The sequence below is a fragment of the Cydia amplana genome, chromosome 23 (assembly GCF_948474715.1).
Source record: "Cydia amplana chromosome 23, ilCydAmpl1.1, whole genome shotgun sequence".
NCBI lineage: Eukaryota > Metazoa > Arthropoda > Insecta > Lepidoptera > Tortricidae > Cydia > Cydia amplana.
The window spans coordinates 8,932,253-8,950,681 of record NC_086091.1 but is presented as its reverse complement, the minus strand read 5'-3'; the positions used below and the strand labels follow the sequence as shown (position 1 = coordinate 8,950,681).

Sequence of the window (18,429 nt, the reverse complement as noted above, 5' to 3'; positions counted from 1 at the left end):
ATGGATCCATAGGAATATAATTGTGTTCAGTGTCTGGGATTACGTTTTAAGATTAATAATGAAGACTTGCCATATAAAATGTCTACTAGTGAAACTTAAGCAGGTTATCAGACCGAGACAGTACAAAACTATATTGGAAGAACGCAATGTCTAGTCTTCATTTTTACATGGTCTCTGGTTCTGTCAAACCTCTGAGCATTTCAAATATTTGTGACGGTTTCAGAAAAAAGGTTATAATGTCCGTTACCTACCGATATAGAGGATTTTTAATAGAATTTTTATGGCATTAATACTTGACTACCAACAGTACTCTTTTGCTTGGTAACGTCACATTTGTCCCAGACACTGCCACATGGTTAATCTTATTTGACTAGCAGCCTTTTATTTATAATTACAGTAGTTATCGTACAAAATTTACATATTCACTATAATTACAATAAAACATTAAAAAGAACATTCACTAAGAGAAAATGGAAGATAATGTGAGCTAAAGTTTATAATAAAAGGACAATTTATAAAAAAACACGCATTATAAATAAATAATTTATATTATAATAAATTTGGGGCTTTAGTCAAATCGATGTTTGACATAATTTCGATAAGAACAAGTCTTCAAAATCATCTTATTACATAATATACACCGATATTTCATTTAAACGATATTTTTAATTATTATTGCATGTATAGTATATCTGTATACCTTTACGTTAGTTTGTAAGGTATGTATCTATGGGCCTTAGTTGCCTGATAATGTGATAATAAATGATTTGATTGATTGATTTAATTCAAATGCTTAGGTAGTTAGATAATTTTTCTGATATTACCTACGTATCTTACAAATATTTAAAAGAAAACATCCATCCATACAATAATTATGTTTGTTATACAGTCGACGTCAAAGATATGTTTACATTTTTCGCCTTATTACAAAGGAATAAGGTGCTAAAGTGTAATAGTTATTTACGATACAAGTCCGAATAAGAGGAAATTCGAAACGAGTGGCGATAAATTAAAACACGACCGAAGAGTGTTTTAAATCGACACGAGTTGCGAATTACTTATTCACACGTGTATCGTACAACGTTTTACAGTACATATGGCCCTTTAAAACTTGACATTCGCACGAAAAGTGCTATTTTACGCACTAGTGCGGAAAAGTAGCCCCATATGTACTGTAAACATATTTTTGACGTCGACTGTACATATGTATTGGTCTACCCTACCTATCTCTTTTATTTTTTAGCAATGCAAAAATGTTTACCATGTGATTTATAAATTATAATTCATCAAACATTCATACCTTCATAATAATTTAAACTAGAATACATACAACAAATCTTGAAGTAAACAATAACGAATACAAAACACTTTAATTTCGATATTTTGTGTAAAGTGTCATTCCATGGAACTTGCTAACTATGTAAACAAAAGTTACTAGTAAACTCATCATTTAGAGACAATTTCAATATGGCGGTTTGTTTACAATGTTTACATAATCAGCAAGTTCCATAGAATGACACTTTAGAACTTTTAGCGCCGATATTACTGTACAGTCAAAGAATTTAATTTCCTACCCATTTTGTAGTTTGCCACTGTGACAATAGTATTAGGTCTTTAGCGACTTTCATATTAATTGTCACTGTGACACGGTAGAAAATGGGTAGGATTTTTTTTTATTACTGTACTATAAGTCTTAACCTTTTGGACGCCAATGACCGATATATCCGCACCGTAGGTTCAACGCCAAAGACCGATTAATCGGTCACATACCACAGAGCAACATAGACCTACGTGAATATGCATAAAGTTCAATTTCAGTTTTGACACTTCGGTGACGTGGCGTCAGCGTGACAGCTTTTGTGTTTGACACGGCGTGGAAAAGGTTAACATCATCGTTAAAAAACCAGACTACCTAGAGCTCTGCCTAATAGACGAATCATCGTCCGCAAAACTAGCTCTATTCCTCCTCTCACACCTCTTCTGATGCTGTCTAATGAAAGCGCTCAATCTGTTCAGCAAGAATTGCTTATCATGTCCTTCGAGGACTAGTTGATTCTTCAGTACTACCACCATGTGCCTATTAGCTGCCGCTACAGCCCAATAGTAGTACAAAGCGAAAAGCATTACAGCGAAGGCTGGGATAGCGAAAGTTGACGTTCCTATGAAGAAAACGACTTCTCTTACAGCGGGCGGTAGATTTATAAAAGTGCTTACAGCGAATGACCACACAGTTGTTAAACCTCTATAAGGCCCACAGTTAACTGAAGGATATATTTCAGCGATAGAATAAGCTACAGGTACGATAGAAACAACGAAACCTAGTAGCAACACTGACATGAACAGACTTTTAGATTTGGACGCTTTATACACAACCGGTGAAGGCGTGCAATTTACCAAGCAAGTGAATTTTTTCACGTAAAATATTATAAAATAAAACACAGTCCCGATTATAGGTAGAAATGGACAGAAGAAAGTACCCATCCAGATGATAGTTTGCGTGTAAACTATGTCTAAGACATGTTTAGGCAAATAGAAATCTTGTTCGCCAATCATTTTAAAGCACCGACTAACAGTATGCCGCGCTATCAAAGCTCTAGGTAAATTGATGAAGAATGTTGTAAAGAATTGCAACGCGAAATCTGTAAGTATCAGTTTGTATAATTGTTGGCCGACGTATGTCTCCCAGCATTCTAAGGCAAGAGAATTATCGTTGTTATATGCACATACTCCACCATGATTCCCTGTGATTCTGTGATATATCTGGCTTAAAAGGACGCCTAATGAAGATAGTCTGAGCAGAACTGTCCTGAGCAACATCACTATTATAACGCTATCCGGAGTATAATCTTCAAATTTAATCAAATAGCTGAATAATTCTGGTACAATAATGTTCAAAGCGACGATGCAAATGTATGGAAGGAACTCTAGTAAGGTGGTTTGCAGCTGGCTAAAGGAATATGATCCTTCTCTGAATAGCCTTAAGGTTATAGGTTGCGCTTGTGTTGCGTTAGCGGATTCGAAATTCGATGGCAAATTCGCGTCGCTTAATAACTCTCCGAGTTTATCTATAGTATAGTTAAATGTTAGATAGATAAGTATGCCTGAGGCTAATAATATGGCAAAAACGATCAAATTGATGAGAATTCGTTTTAAATGCAATAATATCTGAGTCTCTCTGCTTCGAAGCTGTTTTTCTTCTTTAAATCTCTCCTGTTCAAGACATCCTTTGACCTCGTTATATATCGCCTTATGTTTTATTTTCGCCGATTTATCATTATGTATACAGAAGTCCCATCCACCAAAAACAAGATTGCAATACATATAGAATTGTCCTTCGCTTTCTACTAACCTTTCTTTGAATCCTTTCGCTCCAGTTTTGACTATAGCTATCAAAGATAATAGCGCCCAAGATATAGGTACTAATATATAAGCCAATGGCATGTTATAATACATTTGTGAATTCAGCAAACCCTCTAAGAAGTACGTATATATTTGGTTGCTATACACACCGTAGAACAAGATAGTCCTTTCCATCCAACCAGTGCCTTGTATTACGTCGAAAAAGATATTACTGTCAGTTAAATTCTTTTCCAAATACGCTTCGGAGCAACATTCAGTAGAGTTAGGCAGGTTCTCATTACATTCTTGAGGGTCCTCGACTAGTAAAGTCTTTGGTAATATTAGGAAGGTGACTACTAGTAGTGATATTACTAGGTTTAGGAATAGTAGCCAGCGTAGGAATAGGAAGTATGATACTACACCGGTGCCGAAGCTGCCCTCTATTTCTCGCATGGGGGACTGCCATAGTTCTAGTTTGCCCATGACTTCTGTGAACCGGATGCGGAAGCGATGCCACACTTTTCTTTGACGCCATTGGAGCTGCTCGAAACCCACGAGACGGAGTTTTGTAGCATTCTGGAAGTTTAAAAAAATAATTAGCACAAAATACATGTATTAGTTAATAGTTGTTTACGATACAAGTGTAGAAAAGAGGAAATTCGAAACGAGTGGCGATAAATTAAAACACGACTGAAGGGAGTGTTTTAAATCGACACGAGTTGCGAATTACCTATTCGCACGTGTGTCGTACGTTTTACAGTTTACATATGGCCCTATAATTTATCGCCACACGTTTAGAATTTCCTCTTTTCCGCACTTGTATCGTAAATAACTATTTCGCTTCGGGCTTATTTTATACACACTTGAAAACGTCAATTCTCTTCATCTAATTAAGAGGCCGGTATCGATTTTTGTCGCAAAAATGTAAAATTGATAGATAGACCGGATATACGAAATCAATTTTCACCAAAAATTACTTCAAAACAAGTGACTATTTTTCGTGAAAATCGACCTAATTTCAACGTAATTTTGATACTTAAACAACCTACAACATTTCCTGAAACTGTTTTTATACATCATTTTGTATAATTTTTTGATGAATTTTTAATAACTGATAAAAAAGAGTTAAATACTAATAAAAACAGTATAGTATAAATAACGAGTGATTTAATATATAATTATAAGTCGATTAGAGTTTTAGTAAACTGCCTTAAAAGTGACCTAACCTATTGAAACAGTTTAACCGGTACTAGTACAAAAACTATAATATATGTAAGGAAAAATTTAATAATCCATTTAGATTATTTTTCAAGTGATTTTATTAGGTAATTCAAAATCACTCTATATTTATACTGTATGTATTAGTATTTAACTCTATTTTTCCCAGTAGTTACCAGTGGTAATAGGTGGGAAAAAATTCCCAGTAGTTACCACTGGGAATAACCAATCTATATCGACTAGATCAGTGGTTCCTAACCTTTTCAGTCCGGTCACCCCTTGACTAACTAGGGAACCTGATTTTACCCCTCCTCCCAATGGTAATAAAATATAAAACGTGTACGTTTGTTGTATTAGGTTAGCTTATTAGTAATTACCCCTAGGTTAGGAACCACTGGACTAGATAGTTCACACAATATAGAATCAATAATTTTCAAGTATATATATGTGGGCCAATCCCGGCGGCACTGCAATGCCGGGCCGACCCGTGACGGGAGTGGAGCGAGCCCCGAACATCCCGTCGGTTTACAAAAATCAGTTTAATATACTGGTCCCTCAGTGAGGGAACTTTCAGATATTAAGCTGAAAAGAACAGATACTACACTTTGATCTTAGCCAAAAGGCCGAGAAGCGATAACGCGACAAACTCGCTCCAAGAGGGTCATTGAATCAGGAAAAATCTTAACACCGCGATGTACGATCTCCACTGGAGTAGCGCACCGACATCTAGCGGCAAATTCAGTAACTGATAACAAGTACAATGCTTAGTCATTCGTGTAAGTGGAAGATATGTTTTTAGAATGGATGGTTTTTAGGGGGTAGATTGGAATTCGAGCTGACAACACGCGAAAATAACAGCTCCGCGTTAATTAAATCGAAACAGTGGAAATAAGCCCCCGAAAATCCGGAAGCGGGCATATTATTTAGTTTAAGGTGCATGTGAATCGATAGTGACGATATTTACTCATAAAAGTATTGTTTGATGTGAAAATAAGTGCAATAAACGTTAACGGCTGTGTTGAGTCATTGTCCATGCGCCATCTCTGTCGCGCGCGTGGACATGCATATGGGACTCGCCGCTCGCACGCGCTGACATCTACACCTACCCAACGCATGAACAAACCGACTGCACAGCAAGTATAATTAGAGATTAAGAACACAAGATACAATAAAAACATTCAAAAATGAAGTGCTTTGGTTGTGAATTAGTTATAAATGTTCGCTTAGAGCTATTGACATGCGTCACCTGTCGGGCTACTTATCACTATTCGTGCACTAGTATGACTTCAGCTTATTATAGAGAACACGGAAAGGATCTAAAACTATATTGGATCTGCCAAAACTGCGATAACATTACACGCAGGAAAAAATACCCCTGTACGAAACCGGTACTTACCCCCAGCACCGCCATCGGCCCCGTGCCTCGACGACACCACCATGTCAGTCGATGATCTGCTAAATTTAGACGAAGATACACACTCTCAAATATATAATAAAACTGAATCAATCAACAACATCACAGCACAAAACTCATCCACAAATAACGCATCCCCAACTAATACAAACGACCGGCCGCTCACACTAGATCAACTTAGCGCCCTTCTGGATAAAAAATTGGATCGATATAAAACAACCATGTTGGCTGAGATGAAAGCCACGATACAAAAAGAAATAAATACAAGTATACAGCAACTAAAACAGGATATAACTCAAGAAATCAATACACTATCATCACAACACGAAATTCAAAAAAGTGAATTACTGAATACTAAGGCAAAAATAGAACAATTAGAGAAGGAAACCCACCAATTAAAGACAGAACTGCGCGAGCTAAAATATAAATTAGGGACAGAAACAAACACAACTAAAAATATCGAACAAAATAAAACAATAATTCTGTATGGCCTAGACGAGTATGAATTGGAAACGGAATCAGATCTATGTCGCCGTGTTGATAACATGTTCGCCGATGTTATGAATATAAATATCAACGGTTTTATAGAACAAGCCACTCGAATAGGTAAAAGAGGGCACCGTCGCCCTTTACGGTTAGACCTCTTAAGCAGACGAATGACCAACTACATACTTCAAAACGCACACTTTTTTAAAAACACGGGTTACGCAATTTCACCCTTCCTAGATAAAAAAGCATTAGAAGAAAGAATGTTACTTAGAGAAAATATGAGAAGAGCGCGCCAAGAGGGCAAATATGCCACCATTAGAAACAACAAGCTTTATATAAACGGCATAGAATACGTTAACCGTGAAAATAGACCACGAGAAGTGCAAGCGCAGCAGTTAGATAGCGCACCGATCACGTTATCATGCATACAACAACAAACAACCCCGAACGCACCGAATGAAAAAATAATACCCATAAGTACACAAACAGATAACGATCACAACAAAACTGATTCCTTTCGTGAATGAACTTACCATTCTAGTTCAAAATGCTCAAAGCCTAAAAAACAAGATCGACATTATGGAGACATTTCTACTAGACAAAAAAATACCAATAGCATGTGTCAGTGAAACCTGGATATCCGAAAACCAAAAGGAATTTATTACATTCATCAACTATGATTTCGCAGCCTCATTTAATAGGAGCCAACGCCAAGGAGGAGGAGTGGCAATTCTGTTACAACAAAACATCGAATTTACGGAAAGAATAGATATATCTAAGCTATCAATAGAGTTCATTTTCGAGTGTTGTGCCGTAGAAATTCCTAATGAAAACATACTTTTAATAAACATTTATAGACCAGATCGCGACGTTGAAACCTTTTTTGACTGCTTAAATAGGCTACTTTGTAAAATACAGCAAATAGAAAAAAATAGACAGACTTTTATAGTTGGTGACTTTAATATAAACATGTTGGGTAATTCTCCGTTCAAATACAGATTAATTGACACTATGTTATGTTATAATTTTAAGCAAATTGTAAAACAACCTACAAGGGAAATAAATAACTCATCTACATGTATCGACCTAATTTTTACTAACCAGTCAAAGTGCAATGTTGAGGTAGAAGATAACGGCATATCGGACCATAAAAGCGTTCTGCTGACACTCCAAAGACAAGATACACAAAAAGCTCAAAACCCGTGGTACACATATAGTAGAATCTTTAGCGAAAAAAACATGTTACTATTTAAACAAGAACTAGCCAAAATAAATTGGAACAGCGTGTTGTTGGAAAAAAATAACTTAAACCAAAACTTTCAGGCATTCCACAATACATTACAAAACATTTTAAATACCTATTTACCGAAGAGACGTATAAAACTAGTACCAACCCATAATAAAACATGGCTAACGAAAGGCCTAAAACTCGCTTGCCGACATAAACGACAACTGAAAAGCTTCGTCAATACTACAAATAACTTAATAATTCATGATCACTATAAAAAATACGAGAAAATTCTCAAAAAATGTATAAAAAAATCTAAGAAATTAAATCATATTAATCAAATAAAACGATCAAATAATAAAGTAAAGACTATGTGGACACTTATAAATAACATAACCCGCAGAAACAAGAGAAACATCCACAAAAATATTACATTAAAAACGGACAGTATTATTTTAGAATCGTCCCAGCAAATAGCAAACCTGTTTAACGAGCACTTTGCATCGGTGGGTGAATCATCGGCTCCCGCGCCGTGCTCGCCCGCCGCGGGAGCGACAGCACCGCGCATCGGACGCCCTGTTATCTATCCTACTATCAATTCAATCTATATTAGTCCAGTCAATGAAGACGAAATAATTAAATTGATACGTAAGTTAAAAAATAAAAAAAGTTATGGTATTGACGAACTTCCACCCGCCTTAATAAAAAAATGCGATGTTGAACTAGCAGCCCCATTGACTAGACTGATAAACCAATCGTTTGACGAAGGTGCTTTCCCAGAACTACTCAAAATAGCTAAAATTAAACCAATCTTAAAACCAGGCGGTACTGCAAATAATCCTAATCAATACCGACCTATTGCTCTGCTACCATCTGTGTCAAAAATTTTTGAAAAAACTATGGCAAATCGATTGTATAACTTTCTCGAAAAATATAATATCTTAGACCCAAATCAACACGGATTTCGAAAATGCCATTCAACAGCTTTAGCAGTATACAAACACATATTTTAGAGAACTTAAATATAAAACAATATAGTATAGGGCTACTCTTAGACATGACTAAGGCATACGACAAAGTATCCCATGAGATCTTACTAGCTAAACTCTACGGCCTGGGAGTACGCGGCATGGCCCACAAATGGTTCCAATCATACTTACAGAATCGGAAACAATACGTCCAAATAGATTATTACGACCATCAGAGCCGTGAGATTACGAGCGCAAACTCTCAACTACGTCAGACCACTTGCTCCCTCCCTCAAGGCAGTATTTTAGCCTGCACCCTATTCTTAGCGTACATCAACGATCTGCCTAAAGTTTTAGATAAAAGTACAAAATGTGTCATGTTTGCAGACGACGTCTCTTTGCTATTTAACGCTACGGACAGTACCGAAGCCAACCTAAAACTTTCGACCCTCTTACACACTGTCAAAAAATGGCTTGCCGAGCATAATTTAGACATAAACCTACAGAAAACAAAAATCATTCAATTTAAACCGACACAGAAAAGACCATTAGAACTAGAACTACAAATAAATAACAATACAATAGAAGAGGTTAATGATTTCAAACTATTGGGTATAACTATAGATTCAGGGCTAAACTGGAAAGCGCACGTCCAAGGCCTTAAAACAAAAATAGTCAGATTTATTTACGCTCTTGGCATATTAAAAGCAAACACGGATTTTGAGTCGGCTTTATCGGTATATTTTGCATATATTTACTCTGGCCTCCGATATGGCGTACTTCTCTGGGGTGATAGCACAGACGCCAAAGAAATATTCATTTTACAGAAAAAGTGTATACGAATCTTAGCGAATGTACACATTCCTAACAGCTGCCGGCCTCTTTTTATCAAATATAAGCTGTTGACACTACCAGGGGCGTATTTACCCTAGGGCCAAGGGGGCCATGGCCCGGGGCGGCAGGCCTCGGGGGGGCGGCGAAGCCGCCCCCTCGCGGCTTTTTCTGGGCGCCTTTTATAATCAAACTTAGCTATATTTTTTATTATATTTTATATTAATTGACATTTAAATTAATAAACAAACGAACGCTTCAAACCCCACCAATTGCTTAAAATATCTACCAACAAGTACCTAAATTAAGCAACATTTTCGTTCAAGAAGTATTAGTATGGTATTAGTATGGTAGAAATTCTTAAAAGTAAAATAATTAATTTTGCGTGATGATCTGTGTATTTTTTGAGTTCATTATTTTAATTTTTTTTATTATTATTTTATTTGATACACTAGCAGCTCTTGGAGCTGATGCGTGTATATCGAAGCACTTGTATTTTATTTTATTTTGCACTTTTTAAAGTTCTAAAATGTGTATCCAGTCTATTTTTGAAAGTGTTGACCGATGGTGCGCTAACAACAGTTTCTGGTAGAGAGTTCCACACATTTACCACACGATTCGGTAAGAAGTGTTTTCTAGGATTACTAGCACACGGAGGTTTGACAAGTTTTTTGGAGTGTCCTCTTAACCTTACATTCTGGCTTGATGTGTATAGGTCTATAATATTAGGAACATTGTAGTGTCCAGACAAGATTTTGTATGTCTCGATAAGATCGCCTCGCTTCCATCGGTCCTCCAATGTTGTAAGACCTAATTCCTGAAGCCGTTCTTCGTATGGCTTGTCTTTCAATGAAATAACCATTTTGGTTGCTCTTCGCTGAACTTTCTCCAGCAATGTGATGTCCTTTTTAAAGTAGGGGGACCATATCTGAAAAGCATACTCAAGTAAAGGACGAAGGTATGACTTATATGTTCTAACTAGCTTTTGCCCGCAGCTTCGCACGCGCAGGAGAGTTTTTTTAATTGGACCCCCATTTCACCCCTTTAGGGGATGAATTTTGAAAAATCCTTTCTTAGTGGACCCTTAGACCTTATAAGGAACCTACTTGCCAAATTTGGACTTTCTAGTCCCAGCGGTTTGGGATGTGCGTTGATTTAAGTCAGTCAGTCAGGTCTTTCACGTTTATATATGTAGATAAATAGGTCCTTAGTAATTACATGGAATGCTTTCCGAATCATAAATATACAGCATAGAATTTGCTCTCTTGGTGATTTTGGTTATATGCGTGTCCCATTTCAAATTATGTGAAATAGTGATACCCAGGTCTTTTTGACTAGCTACAGCTTGGAGGGGAACAGAGAATTGTAGAATACCTAAAATATAGTATTTTATTAGTTTTTATCAAATCTTAAACTTTATTTTTATTAATTACTTATTAAGAATTCATACTCGTACGTGGTTTGAAACGATGCGGTCTGAAGTTTTTCGGGGGTCTATTATAAACCGTGAATATACCGTTGAATGTGGTTTTAACATTTTTTTGTCTGTTTCTTTTTGCTAACAGTGTGAAAGTGACAGAGATAATAGAACCCAAGTATTTCGAACTTGTATTTAACCCCGCATGTTGAAATGACATTTGACTATAAAGTCACTTGAACGTCATTTTGTCTCACTCAGTGAGCAAAATCGCATTTTGCTCACTGTTTTTAAGAAGCAAAGTACCCTTGTTCGAGCTGCTGAGGTGAAAATACTTTTTTCTACTCCCGTACTTTTATTTGTCATTTAAAGGGTCGTGCACACACCTAACACACCTTTAAAACCCTACCTTATAGTTGTCAAGACATGTCTTTAGTCTATTCCCCAAAAAAGAATTTGTGCATACACGCAGTATCTTTTTGGCGATTTTACGATACTTCGTGTAATGACCACTTAAAAAATATTGAATGAAATACAGTGTTGCCAACCTTATTTTAAATGTCACCTCTGACAAATAAGTGAACCACAGACATGTTTTTTTTAATTTCATTCATTCATTCATTCTTTTCCCGCCCGTACCCTCCATTTTTGCTACTTCTTGAATTAAAAATATTTGTTAAATTTACAATTTTATTTCAAAGTAAGTGCTTGGTCGTAGAAAAAGTATTGTATGCAACGTTGTTTAACTGAGTCAAAAAATACTCGTGGCGCCTTTATTAACAATTTTCGGCTTCGCCTCAAATTGTTACTCACGCCATTCGCCTTTTTTGACCTCTCTTAAACAACGGTTGCATAAAATACTATATCGTCACTGATGAAGGGAGGCGGCAAATCAAAATGGCCCGGGGCGCCAAATTTGTAAATACGCCTCTGGACACTACCCTCAATATACATAATGGAGGCTGCACTTTTTGTCAGACAACATACAGAACTATTCCCACCGAAAATCGATACGTATAAAACTAGAAGCCAATATAGAAATAAGCTGTTAGTGCCAAGATCTACCTTAGCTATGTATAAAAAAGGACCGCAGTACAAATGTATACAAATTTTTAATAATATCCCTAATGCTATCAAAGCCGAACCAGATGACAAAATGTTTAACACTAGACTAAAAACCCTGTTAATAGAAAATTGTTATTACACAGTCAAATCGTTTCTCGAAGATAATACGCTAGATAATAAGTATGACATTGAATTAATTTAGGATTTAATTATTATTTTTTTTAAATTATAGCTTGACCTACTAGTACCAACAATAAATCTACTATTAACTATACGATTAGAAAAGACGTCCGGAAAATAAACTATACTATATTTTGACAAAATAATTCCATTAACTATTTAATATTCCAATTTATTTATTGACATTGTAATCCTGAATTAATTTATGTGACTATGTAGATGCTATTTTATTAAATAATTGGTAACTTTAAATGATTATGTTATATAACCTGATAGAATCGTATAAAGTCCTATATAACTGTAAATATAAGTACCTACTATTGTGTGCCCTTACAGGGTGTCATGAACTGACCTCTTAAATTGTAACACCTTATTATGTACATGACAATGCAATATTGAATAAATGACTAAATGACTAAATGACTAGAATTTTGCAAACCATGACTCATGGTTACACACAGTGGTTTCGGTAAGATTATGATTGTAATTAGCAACTGTGATATATAACTAGATAAACTAATTAATTGTCAGAAGTGTTCGCCGTTTCGCTAACACGATCTATTTAATTAACAGAATCAGGCGTTACTTAGCGGGACCCCATATTAATCAAAACAAAAGTATCCCCCCTCCCCCTGTCACACTTTTTCATAGGAAAAAGGTCGTTAATACGTACTTTCACACATAGATTAGTATATGTTATTACTGTAATAGATAAGAAACTTTCGGACATTTCGCTGTCACACTCGGCATGACCCCCCCTCCCCCCCTGTTGCTGTGACGTAATATGTGGATGAACCCTTTCTGACTCGTTCTGAACGAAGTAGGTACGTATACATTCTTGCAGGGTCTTCCAACCAAAAATGTTATATGTCGTCTTCCTCACATTGACATTAATGAAATTGAATGTTTTACCCATAACTTTAACCTTTTGGACGCCAATGACCGATATATCCGCACCGTAGGTTCAACGCCAAAGACCGATTAATCGGTTACAGACCACAGAGCAACATAGACCTACGTTCCTACGTGCATATGCATAAAGTTCAATTTCAGTTTTGACACTTCGGTGACGTGGCGTCAGCGTGACGGCTTTTGTGTTTGACACGGCGTCGAAAAGGTTAATAACAAAACTTCCGTGAGACACAGACATAACGGGTCAAAAAACGGGTCACTTACGTATTTTAAGTTGAAGACCGCTCATCATCCTCATCGGGCGCGGAGGGTTGCGGCTCGTAGTCTATGCCGGTTTGCCAACGCAAGCTCCTGACGACACTCCTCGATACGGAGTGAAACATGTCGTGCGTTCTTCGCGTGAGTGACCCGTTTTTAATATAGGTACCTATATTTAATAAGTTTTACCTGTAGCCTGGCCTTGAGGTCCCTCTTTTGGCTCATGGGCACCGGCATGGCCTTGATCTGCATAATCTCCTCCCATGTTCGTTCCTCGTTTGACAGGTTCTCTGTAAAACATACATCTCAATAACAAAACTTTCGTGAGACACAGACATACCTATGAAATATATTAAAAACGGGTCACTCACGTATTTTAAAAGTCGAAAACGCTCGACTTTTCGACTTAAAATACGTGAGTGACCCGTTTTTAGGGTTCCGTAGCCAAATGGCAAAAAACGGAACCCTTATAGATTCGTCATGTCTGTCTGTCTGTCTGTCCGTCCGTATGTCACAGCCACTTTTCTCCGAAACTATAAGAACTATACTGTTGAAACTTGGTAAGTAGATGTATTCTGTGAACCGCAATAAGATTTTCATACAAAACTAGAAAAAAAAGCAATAAATTTTGGGGGTTCCCCATACTTAGAACTGAAACTCAAAATTTTTTTTTTATCAAACCCATACGTGTGGGGTCTATACCCCAGCCAGCAGGGGGTATCTATATACCCCACACGTATGGGTTTGATGAAAAAAAAAATTATAGGATAGGTCTTTAAAACTGATATTGAGGTTTCTAATATAATTTTTTTCTAAACTGAATAGTTTGCGCGAGAGACACTTCCAAAGTGGTAAAATGTGTGTCCCCCCCACTGTAACTTCTAAAATAAGAGAATGATAAAACTAAAAAAAATATATGATGTACATTACCATGTAAACTTCCACCGAAAATTGGTTTGAACGAGATCTATTAAGTAGTTTTTTTTAATACGTCATAAATCGCCTAAATACGGAACCCTTCGTGGGCGAGTCCGACTCGCACTTGGCCGCTTTTTAATATATTTAATAAAACATACATCATTTTAAATAACATTAAACTGAGAAAGGTATGTTGATATGGTTTGGACACGTTGAAAGAATGAGTGAAAGAAGACTGACAAAGGGAGTGTATAAGGGAGAAGTAGAAGAGGGAGTTGGAAGGGTCAGACCTCGGCGGACTTTCTCCGATCAGATCTGGGAAATCCTGAAGGAAGGCCAGGTCAAGAGCACCCTAAACCGGTGAGCGTGTATGAGGAATGTTATGAAAGTGAAGGAAGCGAAAGAGGTATGTCAGGATCGTAGCAAATGGAAATCCGTGGTCTCTGCCTACCCCTCCGGGAAATAGGCGTGATTATATGTATCTATGTATGTAGGGGCCCCGTTGTTTCAACTATTTGGGAAACAATAGAGACTTATCATGTAGGTATGTATTAAATTAAGATGGTCGGACGATCGGACCGGTTTTTCAAAAGATTGTAAGTTTGAGTTTTGGCCGGGGCGGTGAATTTTTGTTTTCTTTTTCTTTAATATAACATTTGTATAGATAGTATCGCTCGCAGACGTATCTGCTTCACAGCTTGATAATATTAGTAAAACCAATTAATAACACAAAAAATATTAAAATAAAATCTGAAATACGGGAATTGATTAGTCCTACCATCCCTTTCAGGTATTTATGTTATCTTGGCACGGTGACATATTTATGAAGCTAAACATCACAAATATAAGCAGCGCTGGGAGTGATAACAGGTCAACGACTTCGCTCAGCGGTAAGAATCTCGTTCATTAAAAGGTGCACGGCCTTATTAAACTGCCTTGAGTTAAACCCCGATTAGTCACTCTGAGCTTCGTCTGGGCAGGACCATGGTTCTTAAGTGGAATTTCCGGAGGTAAAAGGGGGAAATGGTATTATGTCTGTGGATGGGTAAAAATATTTCATCGGGTATTTCTAGTACAGGTCGATTCACGAAAGCTGGCAAAGGCAATGGAATGAATGAGTGAATGAAAATATCTTAAATATGTATGTATCACATTAACCAATAAAATGGTAGCTGTGTACTCTTACAGTGAAAGTTTTGTTCATTGCATTTGTGCCAGCTCTTGTGAATCAACCTGTACCGTCAGAGGGCGGACACGCTTCTATCTGTGTGTGTGATTAAAAGTATATTTTTAGGGCAATCAATTGAAAGGTCCAATACAAGGCACGTCACAATACACCTGCATTTTGAACGTTGCTAATATAACTTAAATAACTCGATACTCAAATACAGGGTGTCCGTCCGGTGGCAGATTTCTAATTTCAAATAAAAAACTAAACAAATACATTTTGACGTTTGATGGCGTTAGAAAATTCAATGTTGCGGATTTTCTTTTCAATATGTCTCAGTGTTCAGTATTTCAGCGTGTTTACGCAATTGAAGCATTTTTTAAAGCCAACGATTCGCTAGTTTTTGCACCGAAAATTTTGTTCACATTACAATATTCGTCGTGTAAGTGATGGGCCGAGTGTTAATTTGATTCGGTCATGGGTGCAAAGGTTTCGCAAAACGTCTTCGATCCAGAATATCCCAAGACCAAGCCCCAGCCGGTACACTCGGACGCCGGAAATCATATTGAGTGTGCAGCGGAGTTTGGAAAAAAATCCACGAACTCTATTTTTTTGAGAATTCCAGAGGCTAAGCAGGGTCAATAGTGAAGACTCTAGACAAATGATAGTGGATTACTTTTTGCCAAATTTGCTAGCACATCCCTCATACTTGTCACACACCTAGTTTCAGCAAGATAGTGCTACGCTCCATACTGCCGGAGTGTCCATGAATGTGCTTCGCGAAAAATTCCCTAGAAAATTGATATGCCGTTTTGGTGCTATCACGTGGCCACCGCGATCGCCCGATTTTACCCCTATGATTTTTTTTCTATGGGGGTACCTCCAAAGCAGAGTTTATAATAACAACCCACAGTCTATAGCTGATTTAAAAAAATATCACCAATGAAATCCGCAACATTTCGCCGACTATGCTGCAGCGTGTAGTGCTAAACGAGAGGTTCCGCTTCGAAGAACGCGTACGTGTTCACGGAGGTCATTTAGAGGATATAATTTTTAAGTAACTAAATCCGCATTTGTGCTCTTTTCTAACAGATGTAAATACATTTTCTACCTTAAGCCGTTGTTTTTTGTCCATGAGTATAGTATCTCAAACAGTATAACTTCCAAATTTCACCAGTAAAAATTACCTGTCCCCATATCAACAATAACACTAACGCACAACACCTATGAAGTTTACTGTAACTCCAGCACACAGGTAAAATCTCACTCGACTGAAAAGATCGCGTAGAACCGTCTCACCTAAGGTCAATGCATTGGATATCGTGAGATTTCGCAGGTCATAATGAGCATAATTATTGATCACGTTCACGATACGCGAACTCTGAAAAATTGAGTGAGTCCAGTTTTCTTTAAGTACCTTCTTCTTCTTTGTATATCTACTTAAATTGTGTTCGCACAATATTGTGAAAACGGTCCACGATTTTCACCTATTTTTAATGGGTAAGGAATATAACGTAGGTTTACAAACTTATAGGGCTTCCGATGTCGGAAGCCCGTGTTGCTTTAAGCTTATGATCATGCAGAAACTATAAATTCAATTTAAGGTAAGAGGTCACAGTTCTAACCTATCCTACTTTTTTGGTAGCAGTTTCTTTGTGTGGGAGTCGCAGTTCTAACCTAACCTAGCGTACTTTTCTCGTAGCAGCTTCTTCGTGCGGAGGTCGCAGTTCTAACTCGGATTTCTAACCCAAACTACTTTTTATAAATTAAAATCATTTATTTACAAACAAGATATATACAAAGTATTACTAAAAGAAATTAAAAACTAGCTTAAATCTAAAATAGGCCCTTGAGGCATTGTACCAAGGATGCTGGCGACATTTCCTCGCTGTATCGCAATGCTGATACGTTGTGCGAGGTAGCCGCCAGCTCTTGGTTGCAGTTTTTTCGTGTGGGGGTCGCAGTTCTAACCTAACCTACTATTCTGGTACAAGTTTCTTCGTTCATTTTAGTAGACAAGACCTATAGTAAGTATCGCCGGAATTGAATAATCCATTTAGATATAAATTAATGCCACGAGCCGTCCCGTAAATTACCGCCGCCACAGCCATCCCGAACATAGCTTCTGAGTCAGGGGAAAAATGTTGGAAAATTTGCTCACAATGAGTTTCCCTCTTTTTGCTATGGTATTCATTTTATTAAGCAGATAACTAACCATATAAACTGTATACCTACTTCTGTATAATATCAATATTCCAATCGGTAAGATTTTGTGTAGGAAAACCAAATGGAGGTTAAAGTCTAAGCGCTGTGGGAATTCTGAAAATAGACACAACTGTTAACGTCGACTGTGCTTATACGCCTGCCCGAGCCCCGTTTGACTGTGATCCGTGCCCACGCTTTAGTCTGTCCCCTTGAACTTTAACGGATTAAACAAATGTTCAGATAAAAATAAAACTACCAAATAATTCCATATAATTATCGAATCTGCTCATTAGATAAAAATCTGTTGAGAAATGCGACATGTACAGAAGAACAGCCGGACATAGTGATGCGACCCACATGAAAACGAAACTTTGGCAGAAAATAGGGTTAGCTTAGGTTAGAACTGCGACCCCCATGAAAACAGAATGATGGCAGTAAAGGGGGTTAGGTTAAGTTAGAACTGCGACCTCCATGAAAGCGAAATCTTGGCTGAAGTGTGGGCTAGGTTAGGTTAGAACTGCGACCCCCGTGAATACGAATTGTTGGTAGATAAGTGGGTTAGGTTAGAACTGCGACCCCCATGAACAGGAAATGTAGACAGAAAAGTGGGTTAGGTTAGAACTCGACCCCCCATGAAGACGAAATGTTGGCAGAAGTGTGGGCTAGGTTAGGTTAGTACGGCGACCCCCATGAAGACGATTCTTGGCAGATAAGTGGGATAGGTTAGAACTGCGACTCTCATAAAAACTTTAAGTTTGGCAGAAACTCGAAGTTGTGTTTACATTAGATATGAGCGCCGCGCCGGCGCGCCGCCGCCGC

The 18,429-nt window shown here is 37.4% G+C and overlaps 1 protein-coding gene and 1 non-coding gene across 4 annotated transcripts in view; both read right to left on the bottom strand.

The window, feature by feature from the left end:
* Positions 1 to 1,898: 1,898 nt before the first annotated feature.
* Positions 1,899 to 18,429, bottom strand: part of LOC134658804 (transmembrane channel-like protein 7) — a 33,970-nt gene continuing 17,439 nt past the window's right edge. For all 3 annotated transcript variants that reach the window (XM_063514462.1, XM_063514461.1, XM_063514460.1), the window contains 2 exons: positions 13,509 to 13,609; positions 1,899 to 3,915 (listed from right to left, as the gene is read on the bottom strand). In XM_063514462.1, the coding sequence (XP_063370532.1) occupies positions 1,909 to 3,915; positions 13,509 to 13,609 (2,108 nt within the window). In that variant the 3' untranslated portion in view covers positions 1,899 to 1,908. The remainder of the gene's footprint in view (positions 3,916 to 13,508; positions 13,610 to 18,429) is intronic.
* On the bottom strand, positions 5,000 to 5,192 carry LOC134658910 (U2 spliceosomal RNA). The gene has a single exon (XR_010097776.1). It is a non-coding gene; the product is annotated as a U2 spliceosomal RNA (small nuclear RNA).